A 21,945-nucleotide genomic window follows, 5' to 3' on the forward strand; every position below is an offset into this window, starting at 1 on the left:
GAAAAACTGATTTTTAGTTTGTCTCCAACTTTGTCTTTCCAGCCAAGGGGTTCAAGGAATAAGATCTAGGCCTAGAGTTGAGAAGACATAAATTCAAATCCAGCTCAGAAACTAACTGACTGTGTGACCTTGGGAAAATCACCTAACTTCTAAGTATTTCAGTTTCTTTAACTGCAAAATGGGGAAAATAATAGTACCTACCTTACAGGACTGTTGTGAGAATCAAAAGAAATATTATATTCATATATATATAACATTAATAAAATTTACAAAACATTTAGCATAGAACCTCATTAACAGGCAATAAATGATTATCCATTTCACATCCCACCCCCTACCTCTCAAGGTTATAAGGATAAAATGAGATAAGTAAAAGTATTTGGAAATCTTAAAGCAGGATATGAATACACTGATTACATTCTTTAATTTTCTTCTTCATAGGCCAAAGTTCTAAATGTTCCCCCCCCAAGAGGTAGATGTTATGATAAATGTGCTGAGTTAAATAATTAAATCAATGGAATGACATTGTAACTCTTGTTAATAAAATTAAAAATGACTATTTTGGAAATTATAGATCAGTTAACAACTTCAAACACATCAAATAAGAAATTTGTAAACACTTCAAAGATCAAAGGATGGTATTAACCAACATAGCTTTGTAAGGAAGAAATAATCTCATTTTCATTGACTGCTCTTATCTATGACATAAACAATACACATCCAAAGAACAGATTCCTGTAAAAATGAAAATATTCCCCAAGTAATGTAAAGCCATGTGCTCAAAGGTAACACATGTGCATAATCTCTGAAATGTGCACAACCGAAAGAGTATATATAGGTGAGATGAAAGTTTCATACCATGAAGAGAACACTATCAGCACCTTTTTGCTCACTTACACACTTTATAGACATGAATGTGCTTTGTACAGTGGGGGAGATATTCTTCTGGTTGATCATACATGGCAAACATTTAGGAAAATCATCTCATTCATCCCTTTCAAAAAAGTAAACTATAATGAAAGATAAATTTTTCCAGGAAAGGGAAGATGTTTTTATTTCCTCCAAATCTGAATGACATGAATTGTCTAGGGTAAACAGGACAATCAAATTGAATATATCTTGGCTTCAAAAGTGATTTGTTTTTACAAAAAAAGATAACATTCTACTCATTGATTTTATTGACTGTTTCTATTTTTAAAGTGGAAAAAATAGAATATGTTTTCTAGTTCATCAAAAAAGGCCAACTGATTCCTTTGATGCAAACTCTTAATGAGGACATATGTAACTCTACTTATCAAATAAGAAAATTCTATGAAATAAAAATTCCCCCTTAGTTACCATTTTGGTATAAAGGTAACTCTGTGCTCTCAAAAGTTATACCAGTGAAACACAATCTCTGGTAGATCTTATGAAATCACTATGGCTTTGATTTCAAGGTCAATGGCAGATTGTATTTATTATGTAGGGGCCCCTCGACAAAGTTGGCCATCACAACTCAAGAACAGAAGGAAGAGAGTGATAATTGTATACTAATTTATGATCTAAAAAGATCACTCATAAATTATTCAATATCACCCAAAGTTGCCATATTCAATGGTGTCAAAAGAACTAAGTTTAATGATAGAAAAATTTTGGTAATATTTAATTTAAAAAGTTCAATACATATTTAGCAAGGAAAAACTAAAGAATACTAATAAGAATTTTAAACAAATATTCTAAAATATTTGAACAAAGAAATATGATTTCTGAGAAATCTTTAAGAATTTCAACATTTATCAAGGTATGAAATACCAAATAGTACCTTAATTTTTTCTTTTCTTTTCTCTGTTTTTCCAAGAATCTGTGAGTTTCTAGTCTAGACTCAGGAGTAAATAAAGTAGGTTTCTCCCAAAATTCCTTGTTCAATTCTTCTGGTGTCTTTTTATTAACTTTCTTCTCTATTACTGGTTGTTGGTTTTCTTTCTTCTGCAGTGGAGAGCTTGGACTAGAAAAGAACAAACGAAAATGAAACAAATGACAAACACAAAAATAGCAAAATCAATAGTCCTTTTCTTTTCCACATTCTAGTACAAAGATTTAACTGTTACCTACAGAATGATTATCAAAATTGAAATAGATGTCTATTATACTGAAAAAAGATTCTGGTATAGAGGTATCATATACTTCAGAATGAGGCTGCTAGGAGGGTCAAAAGAAAGCAGATAGGAGAGGATTCAGTGTGTTTTAAAGAGGTATGGAAATGTCAGATGCCATTATTTTTTTTTCTCAGTTGTAATGATAAACTATTGCCCTGTTCTGATTTCTTCAGATTTCCTGAATGGCTCTCACTAGGCAATTCCTTCATATGTTGCTCAATTGACCTGCAAGAGAAACAGCCTGGTGGAATGGAGAGAGAACCATCTTCAAAACTGAGAAGACCTCTGACATATACTATCCTTGTGACCTTGGGCAACTGAACTAACCTCTTGATGTTCTAAGCAGATTTCTATGACTATTAAGTTATAGAGAAGGTAATGACTTAGAACAGGGACAGATTTGGAGTTGGAGTGAAGAAGATCTGAGTTCAAATTCAGCCTCAGACAATTTACTAGCTATGTGATCCTAAGTAACTCACTTTACCCTGTTTGCCTCAGCTTCCTCATCTGTAAAATGAACTGGAGATGGAAATGGCAAATCACTCCAATATCTTTGCCAAAGAAACCTCAAATGAAGGTCACAAAGAGTCAGACATGACTGAAACAACAATAAGAACAACAGTGACCAACATTGATGTGGGGAGTTTCTCCATCTGGGAATTCCCTACATTATCAAAATCACCATCAGTCCTACTCATTCACTTGCTTTTAGAAAATCACTTCACTTTGGGGGGCTTAGGTTTCCTCCTTGAAAAAAAATTAAAGGATCTGATTAGAATTCTATGGTTCCAATTGATTTTACATATTTCAAGGGTTGTCTTTCTAATCACTCAACGTTGCAACCTTGGTAATATTTTTGATTTCTCATTCTCATTTCCTTCACATACCCAGTCATCAAATCTTGTTTGTTCTCTACATTTCTTAGATATATCCTCTTATCACCCTAGTTCAGGCCCTCATTATCTCATCTGAACTATTGCAATAGTTTCTTTGACTTAGTCTCATTTTTCTCCGTACCCCATCAAGAGGTGAGAACAATAATAATAATAAAAACATTGATAAATCATTTTACACTTTCTTTTTTTTAGGTTTTTTTTTTGTAAGGCAAACGGGGTTAAGTGGCTTGCCCAAGGCCACACAGCTAGGTAATTATTAAGTGTCTGAGACCAGATTTGAACCCAAGTACTCCTGACTCCAGGGCTGGTGCTTTATCTACTATGCCACCTAGCTGCCCCTCATTTTACACTTTAAACAAAAAAAGGAAAAATTTGTACCAGTTACTCTGGAACTACAAAACAACTCTAAGCTAACTACGTTAATGAAAAACTAATTTTGCTTTCTTTATTATAAATGCTAACCTCTTCCAATTCAACCCCTTCCCTCTCTTTTATCATCTCTTAAAGGCCCAACTGAATGCTACTCTCTATACAAGACTTCCTTAATTCTTCCAGGTTGAATTAATTTTCACATGATCTGATCCTGTGGTCTGTAGCACAAATAAATAAATGTGGTTTTGTTTTGTAAGTGAAAAAGAATTGATTTAAGCTCATTATGATGATTATATGGTCATTTAAGGAGATTAAGTTAACACCTACCTTGACTGCAGATTGCTTAAAATAATTTATATTATTATCAGTAAAATGTTTCAGTATATAAACAACCTTTAAGATGGTTTTACTTTGCTTTAGCTTTGTTGGTGTGGTGATCTGAAGTTTTGATGGGAACAAGGTGAGCAAGAGATCTAAAGTATAATCACCCAGCAGCTTGAGGGTTCTGGGCACCTGAAGGAGGGGGGAGGGGCCTAGAGGAGACCTTCTTCCAATAGGATGCTCCATCTCCTGTTTCTTTGAGTTGGCTGCCTTCTTGACTGGAGTGCCTACTCACATCTGACTCTTTTCTATCTCAACTCAAATCTTACCTTCTGCAGGAGGTGTTTCTCAATGCCCTCCCAATTAGATTACCTTTCATTTGCTTTGTAGATAGGTTATAATACCTAATTATTTATATTATTTACAATAATTCTGATCACTAAAAAAAATCCTGATGCAGGTTTAGATACAAGTTTCTAAGATAAATTATACCACATCAGAAAACTCATGGCTAAAGTAACTGGATACATTCTTTCTTGCTCTCTTTTTTCCCTTTCTTGCTGGGAAAAAGATTCACAAGGTTGACACTTTCAACCTTTTGCTTGAAATCTAAATTCGTTTTAGAAAATTCAGGAAAGAAAATTATTTATCCATAAATACATGTTGAAATGAAAAAGGCACTTACACTTTTATTAGAAAATCATTACAATGCAAGTCTATCTCTGAAATGAAGTCACAAGGAAAAACTGTTAATAGATTATTTTCAAATTAACCAGTATTTCAACGAATGATATAATATTCACAGTAACTGAACAGTGTGACTAGATAAAACAGAAAAAAATGCGCAAAAAAACAACACATTACTAAAGATTAGACTGCTTAGTTGGGCTTGAAGAAATACATAAGCCTTTTCCTTATTCAGAATGAATGTTTTAAAATAGAATAAAATTTACAATACAAAAGATATCAGGGACACGTTTTGTAATGTTTGCAATCAGAGAAATCCCAGTAGTACCTTCCTGTTAGTTATAAGGACAGTATGATTTAATTTTTTAAAATATGATTTACACATTTTCAACAGTACATATTTTATAAAGGCAGATCTATAGATTTATTAGCAAGCGAGATCATGTATCTTCCACTGTTTTTGCTAAATGCATTTTAAGAAAATATAACTTAAGTGATAGTTAAAAGTACTAGGCATTAGTAGTGAGTGTACATGTACATTTTAAAATTTTTTTTAATTACTTAAAGTAATGGGATCAAGTGACTTGCCCAAGGTCACACAGCTAGGCAATTATTAAGTGAATGAAGCTGACTTTGAACTCTGCACCACCTAGCTGCCCCATGTGCATATACATTGGTGGGAAAAAAAGGGTTCTTAGTCTTCTTAGGATCATGGATCCCCTTTAGCAGTCTAGTGAATCCTATGAAACCCCTTCTTAGAAGGAGGCTTTTAGGTGAACAAAATAAAATACTTAAGACTTACAAATGAAATCAATACAGTGAAATATAGTCAAAATATATTTTTATTTTAAAATGAACAAAATCCAAGTTCAGAAGCCCTGGCTTAATATGGTCAGTAAACATAATCCATATGGTTGTCATTTGTAAACAAGTAATTGGAAGTTTATGATCTTGGAAGTGAGTCTCTTTGAACGTAAAATGAATTTATAAAAACTCTGATAAGAAAAAGTTTTGCAATTTCTATTGATTTTTGAATCATCAAAAAATAATAAACATGAATGTTAGTTTACATACTCAGTATTGTCGATGTCTTTGTATGAATATTTATCAAAGTCTAAAAATTTTGCGTTTTCCTTCTGTTTTTCCTTCTCTTCCTCTTCATGAATTTTTCTCTCAGCCTCTTCTTTCTCTTTGGATCTTTTGAGGAAATAAGCCTTTTCCTGCTCTCTGATTTTTTGTTCAATCACTGGGAAGTTCTGCAATGCCTTAAGTCTCTCTGATCGTTCTATTTCCTTGCCATCCAGACGCTTTAATAAAATCATGATAACAAAAATAATAACAAAATAATTATTCAAAAGTAGTTAATCAAATTGATTTTATTTTGACTATGGTTGGATGAATGGATAGTGTGCCATAATAGTGACATAATTTAAGTAATACTTGAAAAATAATTCCAGTAGCTCCATTACCTCCATTACCTTCAGAGGTGCTAGAATGTTGGCCCTCTCACTAGACTGGAAGATTCTTGACAGCAAAGACTGTCATTTGTCTTTCTTTGTATACCCCCAAATTCAGCAAACCCAGAGACTAGTAAATCGTAGGCACTGATGACCCATCTCCAGGTGATGACAGTGCTTAATAAATGCTTACCTAAGTGATTGACAAAATATTTAACCTTCTGATAAATACTTGATCCTCATCAAATATAAGAGAAATACTTTAATGCTTATTAAGTACTATTGAAGTAATATAGTTTGCTAATTATCTTAACCAGTAATAATTAAACCAGTTAAAGTAACACTTCGGTCATTGATTAGTTCTATTCCATTTTCTTCATGTCTTTATAGTCTGAGTTTTAAAATAGTATAATATGAATACACATTGATATATTTAAACAACTGCCTTTTTCCTACTCTCTGGAAGTGTGTTGTGAAGACACTGTTTTCAGAATTCCATTTTTGAGACAGAGTCATCTCTCCTGGTCTTATTTCTGCTGCAGAACTTTTATCCAGCTATCAATTAACAAGTACCAGGAAGAGCCAGGAAGTGAGCACAAGCACTGGAGATATAAGGACAAATATGAAATAGTCCCTATTTTCAAGGAACTTAAACTCCTATAGGAGAAACAACATATACATATATGTATGTGTGTGTATATACACATATACACATGTGTGTATATGTTTGTATGTATACATATGTGGAAATGTGTATTGTGTAAATATAAATGTATATGTGTTTGTATGTGTGAATGTGTGGGGTGTATGTATGTATGTGTATGTATGTATGTGTAAGTGTATATAAATATGTGTATGTGTACATATATATACACATTAAATACACATTAAATGCAAGAAAAATTTAGGGCAGGAAAGATGATGATGAAAGGAACATGAACTGAACTTGGGGTGGGAGAAGCAATTCAAAGAGGTAGAAGTGAGATAAAAGTGCATTCCAATCAATCAGTCAATCAATATTTATCAAGTTCCTACTATGAGGCCAAGCATTATGCTACATGCTGAGGATACAGAAAGAGGCAAAGACAGTTCTGTCCTCAGGGAGCTTGCCATCTAATTCTAGAAGGCATGGGGGGTGGAGAAGAGAGGGGAGCAGCTTTGGGTCAAGAGAAGAAATGCTGTGGGTAAGGAAAAGCCTAAAGGTCAGTTCAGCTAGGATGAAGTATGTGGGTGAGTAATTGATAAGGCTGAAAAGGAAGATTGGAGCTAGGTTATAGAAAATTTTAAATTTCAAAAACAGAAGTTCATCTTTGATCCTAGATGTAAAGGGGAGTCCCTGGAGTTTAATGGAGAGGGGAGTAAGATGATCAATGTTTGGGGACTTTTGTCAGCAATTGGTTGGAGAATAGATGTGAAAGAGAGGAAAGCCAGAGGTGGTTCAGAGGTGAGGAGTACTATTATACAAGATGACTCCACCACAATTATCAGTTCTTCCCCATTAATGAGAATGAAATAAAAGATACAATTTTGCATTACTGGTTTCTCCTGGCTTTGGAGAATGAAATTATCGGTGAGCAAAGTAATGATTAAATACTCTGCTTTTGGCAAAAAAAAAAAAAAGAGCTTCAGAAGATACTAGAGGTCCCCATCACTGTGAGAGCATGCCTCAAAGCCAGGTTTGTGAACTATTTCTTCAAGGAATTCCAGACTTTCACTAATAATATACTTTAATGATGATATCATTTATCATTCACCCAAATGATCTCCAATATTTTCCCATTACCTGGTTCATGAATCTCCTTGTATAATTTAATATTCAAAGCTACCCCACCCTCTTTTACCTGTCTAAAATAATGCATGACCTTCCTAAACCTTATTCCAGTTATGACTCTTGATGTTCTGCTGCCTGGTAGATGGATAGGTGTTTAATATCTGCTTGTTGAGCTAAATAATGGATGAATGAATCTTGTTACTCCCACATCTCAGGGATATTTATGAACTTGAATATGCCTCCTTCCAACAACATCTCTAGTTCCGCTTGCTTGGTACCTGTACCTACATTGTGTAGTTTTGTGTAAAGACATGAGCATTCAAGTTATAAACTTGAATTTTGATATTTTTCCCCCACAGAACAGAAACATTATGAGTAATGGTGGTGCAAAGTTCCTATTTTCCAAAGAATGCAAACAAAACTATAAATGGGTTACTCTTTTGACTTGTCAAAGTTTCTAATGTTATTCTTATGATATATGTGTGTTAGGGATGAAGTAAAAGAAGGGACTAAGTGTATACAGAGCTTCTCCTATGTGTCAGTCACAAATATTACATCACTTGAGGTAGGTGCTGTTATTATTCTCATTTTAATATTAAGTAAATTGAGGCAGACCAAAATTAAGTGACCTGCCCAAGTTCAAACAATAAGTGTCTGGAGACAAATTTGAACTCAGATCTTCCTGACTCCAGGCCCAGTGTCCTAGCCATTACATCATCTAGCTGCTAGTTCAATTAAGCATTTATGAAACAATACTAGCTTGTTGAGTGGCCAAATCCAAACTGTGGTCATTTATGATCTGATATCAACTGAAAAGTTAATCTCCAGGGGAATGATCCAGGGAATTTCACTGACCCTGTGCTATTTAATTTTTAAATGAATAAAGGCAAAGATAGATTGTTTGTCAAATCTGGAAATAACATAAAGCTAAGAAGAATAGTTAACATATTTAATGAAAGAGTTCTGTCCAAAAAAAAATCTTGACAGGCTAGAAGAATCATCCAAATAAGCTGTATGCAGTCTAATAATAATACATGTATAAATGTAAAGTTTTGCCTAAATATAAGATAGGGGAGCTGAGGGACAGCAGTTTGTATGAATAGAAAGAGCTGTGAATTCTAGTGGATTTGAAACTCTGCATAAGCCAATGATGTCATGAGACAGTCAAGGAAACAAATGCTACCAAATGTTTCTATAAAAAAGATAGATACCAGAACAAAGGAAATTTTAATCCCATTGTCCTCTGACTGAGACCTTATCTGGAGTACTGTGTTCATGACAGAAAAGGAAAATGATTAATGATGAAGGGGGTGTGGAAAAACAGAGACAATAATATACTGGTGGAGTTGTGAATTGGAGTTTAACCATTCTGGAGATTGAAACTATACCCCAAAAGTCTATAAAGTTGTGAATATCTTTTGATCCAGCAATACCTAGATATCTAAATACTTGGCAATACTAGATCTTTATCTCAGAGAGATCAAAGAAAAGGAAAGAAGACATATATGTACAAAAATATTTATAGTAGCTCTGTTTGTGGTATCAAGGAAGTAGAAATAGAGAAGACATCAAATGAGGAATAGTTGAAAAAGTTGTAGTGAATTATTGTGATATAATACTACTGTTTTATAAGAAAAGATAAGCAAATTGGCTTCAGGAAAAACCTGGGAAGACTTATATGAAGTAATCCAAAATGAAGTGAATAGAACCAGAACATTGTGCATCATAATAGCAGTATTATATGGATGATCAACTTTGAATGATTTAGCTAGTCTGATCAAGATAATGATCTAAGGAAGTTCCAAAGGGCCCATGAAGAAAAATGTTAACCATCTCCAGAGAGAAATGATGAACTCTTAGTGGACACTAAAACATTCTTTCTTCCCTTAATTTTCTTGCTTGCTTTGTTGGATTTTGCAACATGGCTAATATGTAAATATGTTTTGTGTGACATAACCCATTAACTTATCATATTTGCTTTTCTAATGAATGGGGGGATGGGAGGGAGATTAAAGAATTTGGAACTTGGAATTTTTAAAAATTAATGTTAAAAATCAAAATCAAAAAAGAAACCCACTCTAGAGGAATATTCATAAAAACAGAACTACATCCTTCTATCTAAAAATGTATTTAAAGACATCTGCCTCCCAAATTTAGAGACACTTACCTCCTAAATAGTCATACAGACTATCTGAGCCAACTTATGGTAGAGCCTTTCAAACTAGTATTGTATGATCAGTCACAGCCAGATACACTGTACATTGACCCTGACAATGTGATGTAATTTGGGTCCTCTTAGAGCAGCCACAAATGCTCTGCATTCTTTAAAGTCTTCACATGGATTACCCATAAGAAAAATTTCTTTAAGATTCATATTATGCTGAAGAATTTTAATGCTGTTCAATTCAACAAAATATACAGTCAGATCAAGTTTTTCAAATTCTTCACATTTTCTACAGAATGTCTGTCCCAGTTAATTCTAGGGCCTCTCCTCTACAATTATTTCCTATTTATATAGTTTATACATATTTAGTATCTTATCTCCCCAATTTGTGAGATCCTGAAAGGTAGGGATTGTCTTTTGCCTTTTTTGTTTATTTGTTTTCAGTATCCCCAACACATAGCATATTATTTTGCAAATAGAAGGCACTTAATAATTATTTATTAACTGACCATCACATAAAAATTCTAAAATTTAAAAATTAAGAATGAAGCTAAAGTTGTTCAGTTTTGTCAGTGGATAAGATCTGCATAGAGAGATCACATGGATAACTACCTTTAAGCAATGGAACCTTTTGTAGTTGACAAATTTTGTGGTAACCATTCTAAAGGCTGGATATATTTCCCCTGCCTTATTATATAGAATACAAACATAAGTTGATCTTTTCTTAATGACATAGTATCATTATCATGTTTGTAAATTATTATACTATATTGCTATGAGAGATTATTGAAGTTTTCAAGGTTTTATTAATTAGTATACTAAATAATTTTACTGTTATAAATTTGCAGATGATGGGAAAGGCATTCTATAGAAGATGTGATTTTGATTGGGGCTTAAAGGAAGTCAGGAAAGCCAGCAGAAGAAATGAGAAGGAAAACATTCCCTTGAGGCCAGTCAAAGAAAATACCCAGAGTTGAGTGTCTTGTTTGTGGAACAGCTAGGAGGCCAGTGTCCCTGGATCAAAGAGCACATGATGATATACATTGAGTGAAGTGGGAGTTAATATGAGGAATAAGAAGACTGGAAAAGTGGAGGAAGGAATCTGGGTTAGGAAGGGCTTTAAACATAAGAACATAAGAGGATTTTGCATTTGATCCCAGAGGTGATATAGAGTCACTGGTGGTTTATTTATTGAGTATGGAGTGACAGATGATTAGATTCTAGACTTGAGTGGGAGAGAAAGCAGGCAGATGCACCAGCAATTCATTGCAAAGTCAAGCTGTGAAGTGATAAAAAGCTGCTCCAGGATTGTGGCAGATCAAAGGAGAGAAGGGGGCATGTTTGAGAGATGCTATAAAGGTAAAATGGATAGGTCTTGGCAACAGATTGGATATGTGGAGTAAAGAGAGAGAGTGATGAGACAAGGATGACACCTATGTGGTGAGCCTGGGGGACTGGGAAGATGGCAGTGTCCTAGGCAGCATTAGGAAAGTTTGGAAGATGGGAAGGTTTGGAGAGAAAGGTAATGAGCTCAATTTAGGACAATGTACCAAAGATATTTAGAACCATTAAAATATTCATACTTGCAAATGATGAAGAGTAGCAACCACAAATTCTCGGTATCCTTCAAAGTCTGCACATGGATTACCCATAAGAAAAATTTCTTTAAGATTCAAATTATGCCGAAGAATTTTAATGCTGCTCAATTCTCCAACAAAATTTACAGTCAGATCAAGTTTTTCTAATTCTTCACATCCTGTGGGGAGGAAATGGTGAAACAAAACCAAGTGGTGAGGAAAGAATGTAAGTAGCAAAGAATGTATGTGTAATATCAATAATAGCCATCTCACTTATATAAACCACTGCTTACCTAATGTTTAACTTTCTAAATTTATTAAGCATCTCCTTTAAGCAGGCCATTATACTAAGTGCTGAAGGAAATAGAGAAGTCTCAGTCACTGACCTCAGAGTGCTCATTGACTTGGAGAGGCCTAAAACACCCAAGTAATTTAATACACAATATAATCAATGCATGAGAGAGTTGCAAAACAAAGTGATTTGTGAAGTTCAAGAGGTAAAAAGTATTCATTCCTTTAACAAAAAATGTTTTTTGTATACCGAGCACCATATTAAGATAAAATTCCTATCCTTACTGAAATCACCATCTAATGGAAGAAAGAATGTGAACACATATAATATCCCAAAATAATCCATGGCCCAGGGGACTAAAGAAATCTTGGCAGTTTCTCTTTAGATTCAATGTCCCCATCTAAGAGTGAAACTCCAGGAAAATCTCCATAATCAATTTTAACAATGTCTTGAATATGGCTTTTCCCAAATGTGGGCAATAATGTCCCCAGTTCCTATACACACACACACATACAATCTATGTACACTATCAGTATCAGGTGGAATAGTCCCCCTGACTTTCAGTCACTATTTTTTTTGAAGCAGCTCTATTAACTGAAAGACAGCCAAAGGAATTGCCTAGGTCCCTAGAACAGGGTAGGAGAGCAGATAGATAGTGCAGTAGATAGAACGCCTGGGGTTAGAAAGACCTGAGTTCAAATCCAGCATCAGACAATTATTAATTATATGACCCTGGGCAAATAATTTAACCCTATTTGCCTCAAGAGCTGGGAGGGATGGCAAACCATTTCAGTATCTTTGCCAAGAAAACCCCAAAATGGGGGTCACAAAGAATCGTATTTAACTGAAATGACTAAACAACAACAAAAGGAAGCCAGGGAAGCCTCTATGCTCTCATTTCTATGAGAAGAAAGTACATTGTAGGAAGGAGGAGCAGCCAGAGGAAATGCTTGGAGTCAAAGAGATGGTGTACCTTGTTTCAATGTCATAGGATCAAAGAATGGTAGGTGTTAAATCTGGAAAAGCAGTTTTGAGGAGATTGAGGTGTCAATGGGATATCCCAAATTCAAAGGTTCACATCTGGAGGTCACAAAAAAACAGCTTTGAGAGACTTTAAAACTCTGATCAATACAATGATAAACCATGAATCTAAAGGAATAAAAATAAAAGATGCTTCACACCCCCTGAGGGAAATATGATGAATTTAAAAGGCAAAAAAAGGCATCTTTGGGGGCATAGCTAATGGAATTTTCTTTTCTTTTCTTTTTTCCCTTTTTTTTGCTAGACTGTGGTTATGTATCAGGGCTTTGTGGTTTATTTGATTTTGTTTTATTTCTTTTTGCTTAGAGTAGGGGAGCAGGTAGTCAACTGGGAAGGACAGATTAATAAAATACAAAAGGGATGTTTGTGCTATGACATGCTACATTTATTTCAATATAAGTTATTGTTATGTAGCCATATTGCTTTGATTTAAAAAACAAACACTGAACCACATAATAAATGGTGAAACTTCCCTATATCACTTCATCACTAAAAAAAGAATTTCAATGCACTGCCTTAATAGAGTAGGACTACTATCGATATTATTATTGGGAATGATGGGAATATTCATTACAAAAGTAACAAGTACATGATTTAAAGAAAAGAAACGATCAATATTAATTACCTACTATTTTTCAGACACTAATCTAAGTGCTTTACAAATATCATTTTTTTTGATCCTCACAATAACCCTGAGAAGCAGATGCTATTATTATCCACATTATACATTTGAGGAAACTCAGGCAGATAGCATTTAAGGGACTGGCTCAGGGTCATACAGCTGGCAAATATCTGAGGCTGCATTTGAACTTGGGTCTTCCTGAGAGAATTCCTGAGCTATCTAATTGTCTCTAATTGTATTTTTAAATCTTTGTAATGCTTGTAAGATATATGCCAGAAAAGTAAGGGGGTGGGAAGAATAAGAGACAGAAGAAAAAATTTAAAATTGAGTTGCTTAGGGCATTGTGATATTAAGTGATTTGCCCATTAAAAAAAGAAATAACATGTATATAAATGTATATAAATAAGCCTATTTAAAATATGTTCAAAATAAATACAGTGGGGTGGCTAGGTAGAGTCAAGAGAACCTGAGTTCAAATCCAGCCTCAGACACTTAATTATTACCCAGCTGTGTAGCCTTGGGCAAGTCACTTAGCCCCATTGCCTTGCAAAAACTTTAATAAATAAATAAATAGATAGAAAGAAAGAAAGAAAGAAAGAAAGAAAGAAAGAAAGAAAGAAAGAAAGAAAGAAAGAAAGAAAGAAATGGATGAACGACAGACAGACAGATGGATAGATAGATAAATAAATAGAGAGTAATTGGGTAGGAATAATATATTAGTAGTCAGGAGGTTCAGTAAAGGCCTCATAGAGAAGGTGGAACTTGAACTCTGTTGGATAAAATTAGTGATGCTAAGAGGTAAAGGTGGGAGCAAGTTAATGCAAGGGCAAAGATATGTGAGACAGAGTATTATATGTAAGAAAGACCAGTTTAGAAGATTCAGTGAATAAATGATATGGGCTAAAAACCTGGTCATTTAGAGTCTATCTTTGAAGGCTCTTAGATGCCAAAGGAATATATATTTGATACTGAAAATAATAAGGGGCTAACAAGGTAAGATATATGCTTTAGGCAAATCACTTTGGGATGTGAGTGGAAAATGGATTGAAAAGGAAAGAGATGTAAGACAGAGGGCCTAATTAGGAAGCTATTACAATAGTCCTAGCAAGAAATGATAAGGTTTTGAACTGGTTTGATGACTATGTGAGTACAGAGGAGAAAGGTGATCAAGTTGAGAGTTGTTGCAGATAAAACCAACCATCCTTGGCAATTCAATGCAGGTTCAGAAATACAGGTACTTGAGATGGACATGAAGATAAACACATGTAACTGGTTGTAATTTCAACAACAGTAGCAAAGTTCAGAGCAAAGGTAGAACAAGAAAGCAGATAAACAAAACCATAGCTACAGCAGTCATATCTGAAGGGATAGCAACTTTCCACATCTATAGAGTTGACTACTTCCCTACTATGAGGAAGGATGTTTCAATAATTATGAAACTAATTTCTCTCTGAGAGTGATTATAAACCTATTGACTTTAATATTTCTGAAGGACATCCAGTTCAAAGGATCAAAAGAGTAGTTGGTGATGCAGGGCTATTGATAGTATTAGGATACAGTCTGAGAGTTGAATATCAAGATCTGGAAAATATTAGTATAGAGATAATCACTGAACCCCTAAATTGATAAAGCAACCAAGAGAAAAAAAAGTGTAGAAAATAAGTGAATTTAAAAGTGTCTTCCAGGTATTCTGCTAAATGTTGGGGATAAAAATGCAAAAAAAATAACATCTGTCCACAAGAAGTTTGCAGTCTAATAGAGAGAGAACACCTTTAGAGTGGAGCAGTGGCCAGGAAGAGGTGCTTTGTCAGGTAAGTCACAGGTTACTCTATGCCAGATACCAGTTACATATAACGGCTGTCTATGCAGGAATCTGGGATACACATAACCAATCTCTAACATAAGCTAGACCTAAGATTTATTCTGAAGATTTTTTTCAGATTTCTCAAGGTTGAGGTATGATATCTTAGAGGGATCAGTCAACTAATAGGTCCTTTAATGTTTCAATAGGAACCTATGTATTAGATAACTAATCTTCATTGAAAAACAAAATTTTTGTGGATGTTTTTATAATAAACTTCTTACAAATTATTAAATGATTAAAAATGTTGAGAATTCTAGGACTCACTTCACTATGTTTAAAAAGAAACAATGATTTAGTAGAGATTTGAATTACCAAACTTAAGTAAAAACTTCCCTCTGTGCTTGACAATAAAATTCCTAGATGATAGGTTATGCTGTATAGTTTTCAATTTTTTGTAATAAAATATTCTGAAAACTCAGTAAGTTGATAGATTGATACTACCCTTTGTCCTTTATATTTCCTTGTATTTCTTCAGTTATTACTCAATACCAAGGTTCTTGACTACAATTCATGCAAAGGAGAACCATGATGATTTCAGCTAGTAAAATGGAACAAAACCTGAAAATTTTTTAATATGTTTTTACATTTTTATGGATACATTTTGTTTTGTTACACTATAGGCAATCCCTTAAAAAAATCCCCTTATCTCTACCCTGCTATAGAATCCTTCCTCATAGAACAAGAAAGCAGATAAACAAAACCATAGCTACAGCAGTCATATCTGAAGGGATAGCAACTTTCCACATCTATAGAGTTCACTACTTCCCTACTATGAGGAAGGATGTTTCAATAATTATGAAACTAATTTCTCTCTGAGAGCAACATTGGTTGTTATATTTAATAGGAATTATGAAATCTATGTTTTCATTTATATTATTGTTATTATGAATCATCATTTGCTAGGTTTTGTTTTGCTTTTTCTTTTACATCAATAAGTAACTATTTATTAAGCATCTACTATGTGCTGCTAGTTAATAATTCTTATTTCTCTGAATGACTCTGTCAAAAGAATTGACATTTCTTTAATATATAAATATTCCTTTGCTCTCATAGACCACAATTTATTCAGTGTAAACCCATATTGTTTCCAGTTTTCTTTGTTTATTTTTTAGATTTTTTTCTTTTTTGCTACAAAGGTATATGTGAAAATATTCTGTCATTGATCTTGAGATACATATCTAATAGTAGACTTGATACTTAAAAGGATAGATATAAAGTTTATTCATTTTCTAAAGTAATTCTAAAGTATATATTAGAAGTTACAGTTTCCCCAGTAGCATATTAGTGTGCTTATTTTCTCTCATAACTGCTTCTATTGTTTCTTTCCACTTTTTATCATTTCTGCCAATTTCATGGGTATGAAATGAAACCACTGCATTTATTTCTAATTTAATGATATAGATCATTTTGTGATCTATTTTCTTCTTTTGAAAATTCTTTATTGATATATTTTACTTGCTGAACCATTAGAAAAAGGTTCTTTGTCTTTTATTTTTACCAGTTCTCTATAAATATTTTGGCTATTATTTTAACAGATTTTTAAAAAATATCTTGTCATTCAATAGCTTCTTTTTTAATTCTAGCTGCATTTCTCTTATTTTAACCAAAAAAACCTTTAAATTTCATAGAATCAAAATTCCTGATTCAAATTTGCCTTGAAGTCTACTAAAACTCAAAACTTTTTTTCCCAAACTTCTAACTTCATACTTGTTAAGCCATTGATTATTTGACTCAAAATCAAAGTTTTTGCATTTTTCCCTTTGAAATTTCACTTTAGTAGACTCAATCCACTGTTCTTGCCTATTGAGAGCTTCTTGGTTTTAACCCTAAAAATAGACATTTTGCATAATCTTGATAGTCTAACAATCCAGAGATACCCCAAACACCTGGAAGTCAAGTAACAGAAAGTAAAGATAAATTTTGAAATGATAAACCATGTGGTAAACAATCCTACAAAGATTCTTCAACAAAATCTGCAAGAATAATAAAGAGATTTACCTAAATATTATATCCACAATAGACAACTAAATTCAATAAAAATGCACATTTCTTAGTTTTTGACATGAATTTGGATGGCCATTCTATTAGATTTAGTTCATCAGTATCTATTTGTATGTGAACTAAAAATAGGGTCCACAATTGAATTGGTGAGAAAGATGGAACAGGATTGCAATGGGAAAACTAGTGCAGTAATTTCAATTGTTCACTGTCACAAAAAAAAGAAAAAAATCTTTTTAATGAGAAAATTCTTTTAGTGGTGCCATAGAGCTAGAAAAATCATAAAAAATGTTCTTAGGGAAGAAAATGACTAACAGAGTAATTAAAAGATGTAATGTAAATGTGATTAGCCTGTAACATGCTATCAACAATCAACAAGTGGAATAAAATACTTTATTAATGTAAGGCATGTATAACCTAGAATGTCAGAAAAAAAAGAGATAACTAAGCCCAAGACCTGAACAAATACTCTAAAAAACACTAAAAAAATTAAAGGAATACCTCCAGAAAATGGTACATCCTCTAGAGAAGACTTACAGAATGGAAACATTTACTGAAGAAATTAAGGTTCAAAGGTAAAGTCATTGACTCAAAGTGATAGACTTTATTCCCTGATAATGTGGGATAAATGACAGGCTACTAATATATGAATAGATTCTGCCTCAAGTGAATTTATAATTTCAGAGTACAACAGGTAATTTACATGAGACAGATTACAAAAGAAAATGCTGCATCAACGTATTTGACTACCTACCAACTGTAAATAGGACTAAAACATACTAGCTACTGTCAGTTCTTCCATCAATCCCCATTCTATACAGGCTTCAAGGAAAAGTGCCTTGGGGAATGGAGGGGGGGGTGGGGGACAAAGAGATAAAGTAGTGCTATCAAAAGCAATGATGGAATTGTAAAACCACTGTTAAAAGTAATAATAATAGCTTTCATTTATATGATGCTTTAAGACTTACTGTGTTTTACTTTTACCTTCACCTATCCTTGTAACAATCCTATGAAATAGCAGTAATTATTTAGCATCATTTGACTAGGGAGGATTCTGAGAAGAGTTATGACTTCCCCAAGGGCCAGTTATAAGGGTCTGAGCCTTATTTCTATTCCAGAATTCTACCAAGTATGCCATGCTGCTTTCTATAGATGCTTATTCTAGATATGAAAATTAACATAGACCTACTAGAATGTTGTGTACCCTGACATGATCAATAAATATTTATTCCTTTCAATGAGGAAGATGATGATGATGATAATCATAAAAGAAGTGAGGTGGGCCCTAAAAGGAAGTATTAAGCAGATGAGAGTATATCAGAATATACTTAAAGTATTATTCAATTCATTAAAAATAGTAGCTTTATATCCTATGCTTTAGAAACTTGTGAATAGCAGTGACATGTATTCTAGAAGGAACACTCAATTAAAGAATTGAAAGTCTAGAATTCAAGTTTCAGCACCATCTTTTTCTATACCTGTAAGGGCCAGCCATATGACCTCTCTAAGCCTTAACCTCCTCATCTGTAAAATGGCATTATTGGCCTCAAGAGTTATTGTGATGAAAACACTTTGTAAATTGTAAAGCTATTAAAAGTGATCAATGTAATGTGAAATACATATGCATCTATATGTATATTTACATATAACATGTAATATAATTATAAAAAGGGAAATATATCAATATTGAGAGGAAGCATGACATGGTGAAAGAGCTAGACTGAGTCTGGAAGACTTGGGGTCCAGTTCACATTCGTATGATGGTGGGTAAGTCTCTTAACCTCTCAGTGGCCCAGGCCAAAAAGATAATGAGAAAAAAGTCACCTCTGATCTATACTGGTAAAGGAGATGTGTGGCCTCAGTAAGTCCTTTACCCTTCCTGGGTTTTCTCATTTGTAAAAGAAAGAGTATGGTTCCTTCTAAGGCTAAATCTTATGACCCTATAAAATCATATCTTGGGGCAGCTAGGTGGCACAGTACATACAGCACTGGCCTTGGGGTCAGAAGGACCTGAGTTCAAATCAGGACTCAGACACTTAATAATTACCTAGCTTGTGACCTTAGGCAAGTCACTTAACCCCATTGCCTTGCAATAATCAAAAATAAAAAAAAATCACATCCTGATCAAAACAATTCCTGTCCACTACACAATCTTATATCTTTAAAGTTTACAATGACTTTTTCACATCTCTAAGTTTATCACAATTGTACTAGATATGCTTGAATTTAAAGTACAATTAAAAACTACCACCACCACCGAACTCTGGGGGAATTCAAAAACTCATGTGCACAAATTTTTTAGTAACAAGAGCATAGGCTGCATTAAGCTCTTATGTATATTTTTTGTATTTGATCCTCATATCTGGAAGGTAGGTATTGGTGTTATCCCCATTTTACAATTAAGTAAACTGAGGCAGGCAGCAGATAAGTGATAAATTCAGCTAGTAAGGGTGTGAGTTTGAATTTGAACTCAGGTCTTTGTGACTCCAGACCCAGAACTCTATATACTATACCAATTAAATATTTGTTTTTTTAATGATTTTTAATACAATTAGTTTCTTTGGTACCTCTGTATATTTGTATTTATCTTATATTTAAAAACATAATTCTAAAAAAGGGAACATAGGCTTTACCAAATTGTCAAAAGTTTCCATGGCACAAAAGAGGTCAAGAAGTCATCTTTTAGGTCTGTCCTACAACTGATACTGAGCTCCTAACTACTTTGAAAACCTGGGAACTCAAGAAAGACTCCATCTAGGCTTAGACGTAATGAAAAGCAATGGTTAATGACTGTAACATTAGTAAAAATAATATTTAAAATAAAAATATCATTATTAAAAATAACTAAAAGTTTTTAGCAACTAAATTTCTTTATGCATCTAGTTTTTTAAATTATTTATTTTCAAAACGGGAGAGAAAAATCTTACCTTCCAAATTTTCAATTTTTTCAATGTTGTTCAAAGCTAAATTCAGATACTGTAATTTCTTTAGTCTGCTAACATTTTCTGAAATAAACCAGAACTTAAATTAGTTTTTATTATAGAACAACTTTTTGTACACATTGAATGATGCACACAGAAAGGTCAAATCAAGCAATCTCTGAAGTCACTGCAGCCTTTCTAAGGCTGGGGCCTGCATCCTGATTCCTTGTTGGCACAAGGGCCTCTAACCTGGACCTACCTCTAAAAGCCTAGATTTGGAGTCCACCAAGTCTAACCCCTTCATTTTAGAAGTTAAGGGACTTGCCCAACATCACAGAGCCAGGAAGTTCCTGAGGTGGGATTTGAACTTATGTCTTCCTGACTGTACATGCAGAACATAATTCTATCTGTAATTAGAAGATATCAGTTAATAATTAATCTGAGAAGTTTTCAGGTTTTCCTTCACATGACAATATAAAACTAGAAAATTCTACCAAAAGATAAACATAGAAGTTTCACAGGAATACTTTCTCAAGTGAAACATCATGTGAAAACCACTTTAATAGAGTATAAAAATATTAGACACACACAGACTCCCTTGGAAGTTGGGAATTCCTAGTTGTCAAAGATTGTCAAGTGAAGGTTAGACTCCAGTGGCTAGGGAGAGTTAATAATTTGGCTAAAGGTAAGATGAGATGGCCTCTGAGATCCCATTTAATACCATAAACCTATGATTCTATATTTTTGTATCATAAGTGTACATGTATCACTAGTTAAACAAATATTTGCACCTATAGTTAAATGTAATTTTCACTAATAAAAAATACTATAGCTAACAAAAGTATATAACATTGATAACATTATCATTTACAATATTCATTAAGCATCTTGCAATTATGTGATATCTTCAAAATGAAAATGTGTGTTTAGATGTTTTAGGAAAATTAACCTCACTCACCAAGATAGGAAATAGACGTCTTTTTTTTTACACAAAACTGAAGTTGATTATAGTAGTGCACAAACTTTGAATTGATGGAGCTTTCCACATTCACATACTCTATTTCTCCCGACTTTGAATTAGGACTATAATCTCTGTTAAAAATGATCTGCATAGCAATTTGACCCTAATGTCCTCATTTAGTGATAAAATAATGATAAAAATAATAAGTTATTCCATAACAATAACAATGCAAGTTTAAACAACATTTTTCAAACATTGTTGTTTTCATAATATAAAAGATCAACATATTATTTCCATAAACTAAGGTAGTTCATTAATAAAGCATATAGCTCATAAAAAGCAAAGTGAACCACATTTCATCACTTAATGAAAAGATAAGCTATTTTTTAAACAGCTTTAGTTTTTTCTGGTTAGCTTTAACAATTTAAAGAATTGTTTTAGAAATGTATCAACCTAACTTATAAATTCTATCTAATAATGATTACCTAAAAATGGTTAACACACAAGGCTGTATGACTTACCAGCTGCTTTCCTTACAACAAACCTAAGAGAGAAATAGGGTAAATCCATTATCCCCACTTCCCAAATGATATTGATGCACAGAAAAGTGACATCACTAGCACAAAATCTATGGTTTTATAAATGATGAAATCAGTCCAGGAATGAGATATTTTGGCCCTAAATCCAATCTTTCCCCTACTCTGCTTCTCAGTTTTAAAAGATCACATAAAATAAACAAACATATAAGTTTATGCCTGAGTTGTCACTGAATAAATGAATAAAGGAATATAATATTTTAACTTAGATCTTGCAGTCATAGAGCTATAGGGAAAGATCTAGCTTTAAAAAGATCGAGGTTTCCCACT

At 33.3% G+C, this 21,945-nt stretch overlaps 1 protein-coding gene across 5 annotated transcripts in view; it reads right to left on the reverse strand.

Moving 5' to 3' along the window:
- The window catches only part of DNAAF11 (dynein axonemal assembly factor 11), a 104,401-nt gene that overhangs the window by 55,643 nt on the left and 26,813 nt on the right, over positions 1-21,945 (reverse strand). For all 5 annotated transcript variants that reach the window (XM_074202447.1, XM_074202446.1, XM_074202445.1 and 2 more), the window contains 4 exons: positions 20,125-20,202; positions 11,387-11,559; positions 5,486-5,718; positions 1,802-1,984 (listed from right to left, as the gene is read on the reverse strand). In XM_074202447.1, the coding sequence (XP_074058548.1) occupies positions 1,802-1,984; positions 5,486-5,718; positions 11,387-11,559; positions 20,125-20,202 (667 nt within the window). The remainder of the gene's footprint in view (positions 1-1,801; positions 1,985-5,485; positions 5,719-11,386; positions 11,560-20,124; positions 20,203-21,945) is intronic.

Source organism: Macrotis lagotis, chromosome X (genome assembly GCF_037893015.1).
Source record: "Macrotis lagotis isolate mMagLag1 chromosome X, bilby.v1.9.chrom.fasta, whole genome shotgun sequence".
In the NCBI taxonomy this organism is placed as follows: Eukaryota; Metazoa; Chordata; class Mammalia; order Peramelemorphia; family Peramelidae; genus Macrotis; species Macrotis lagotis.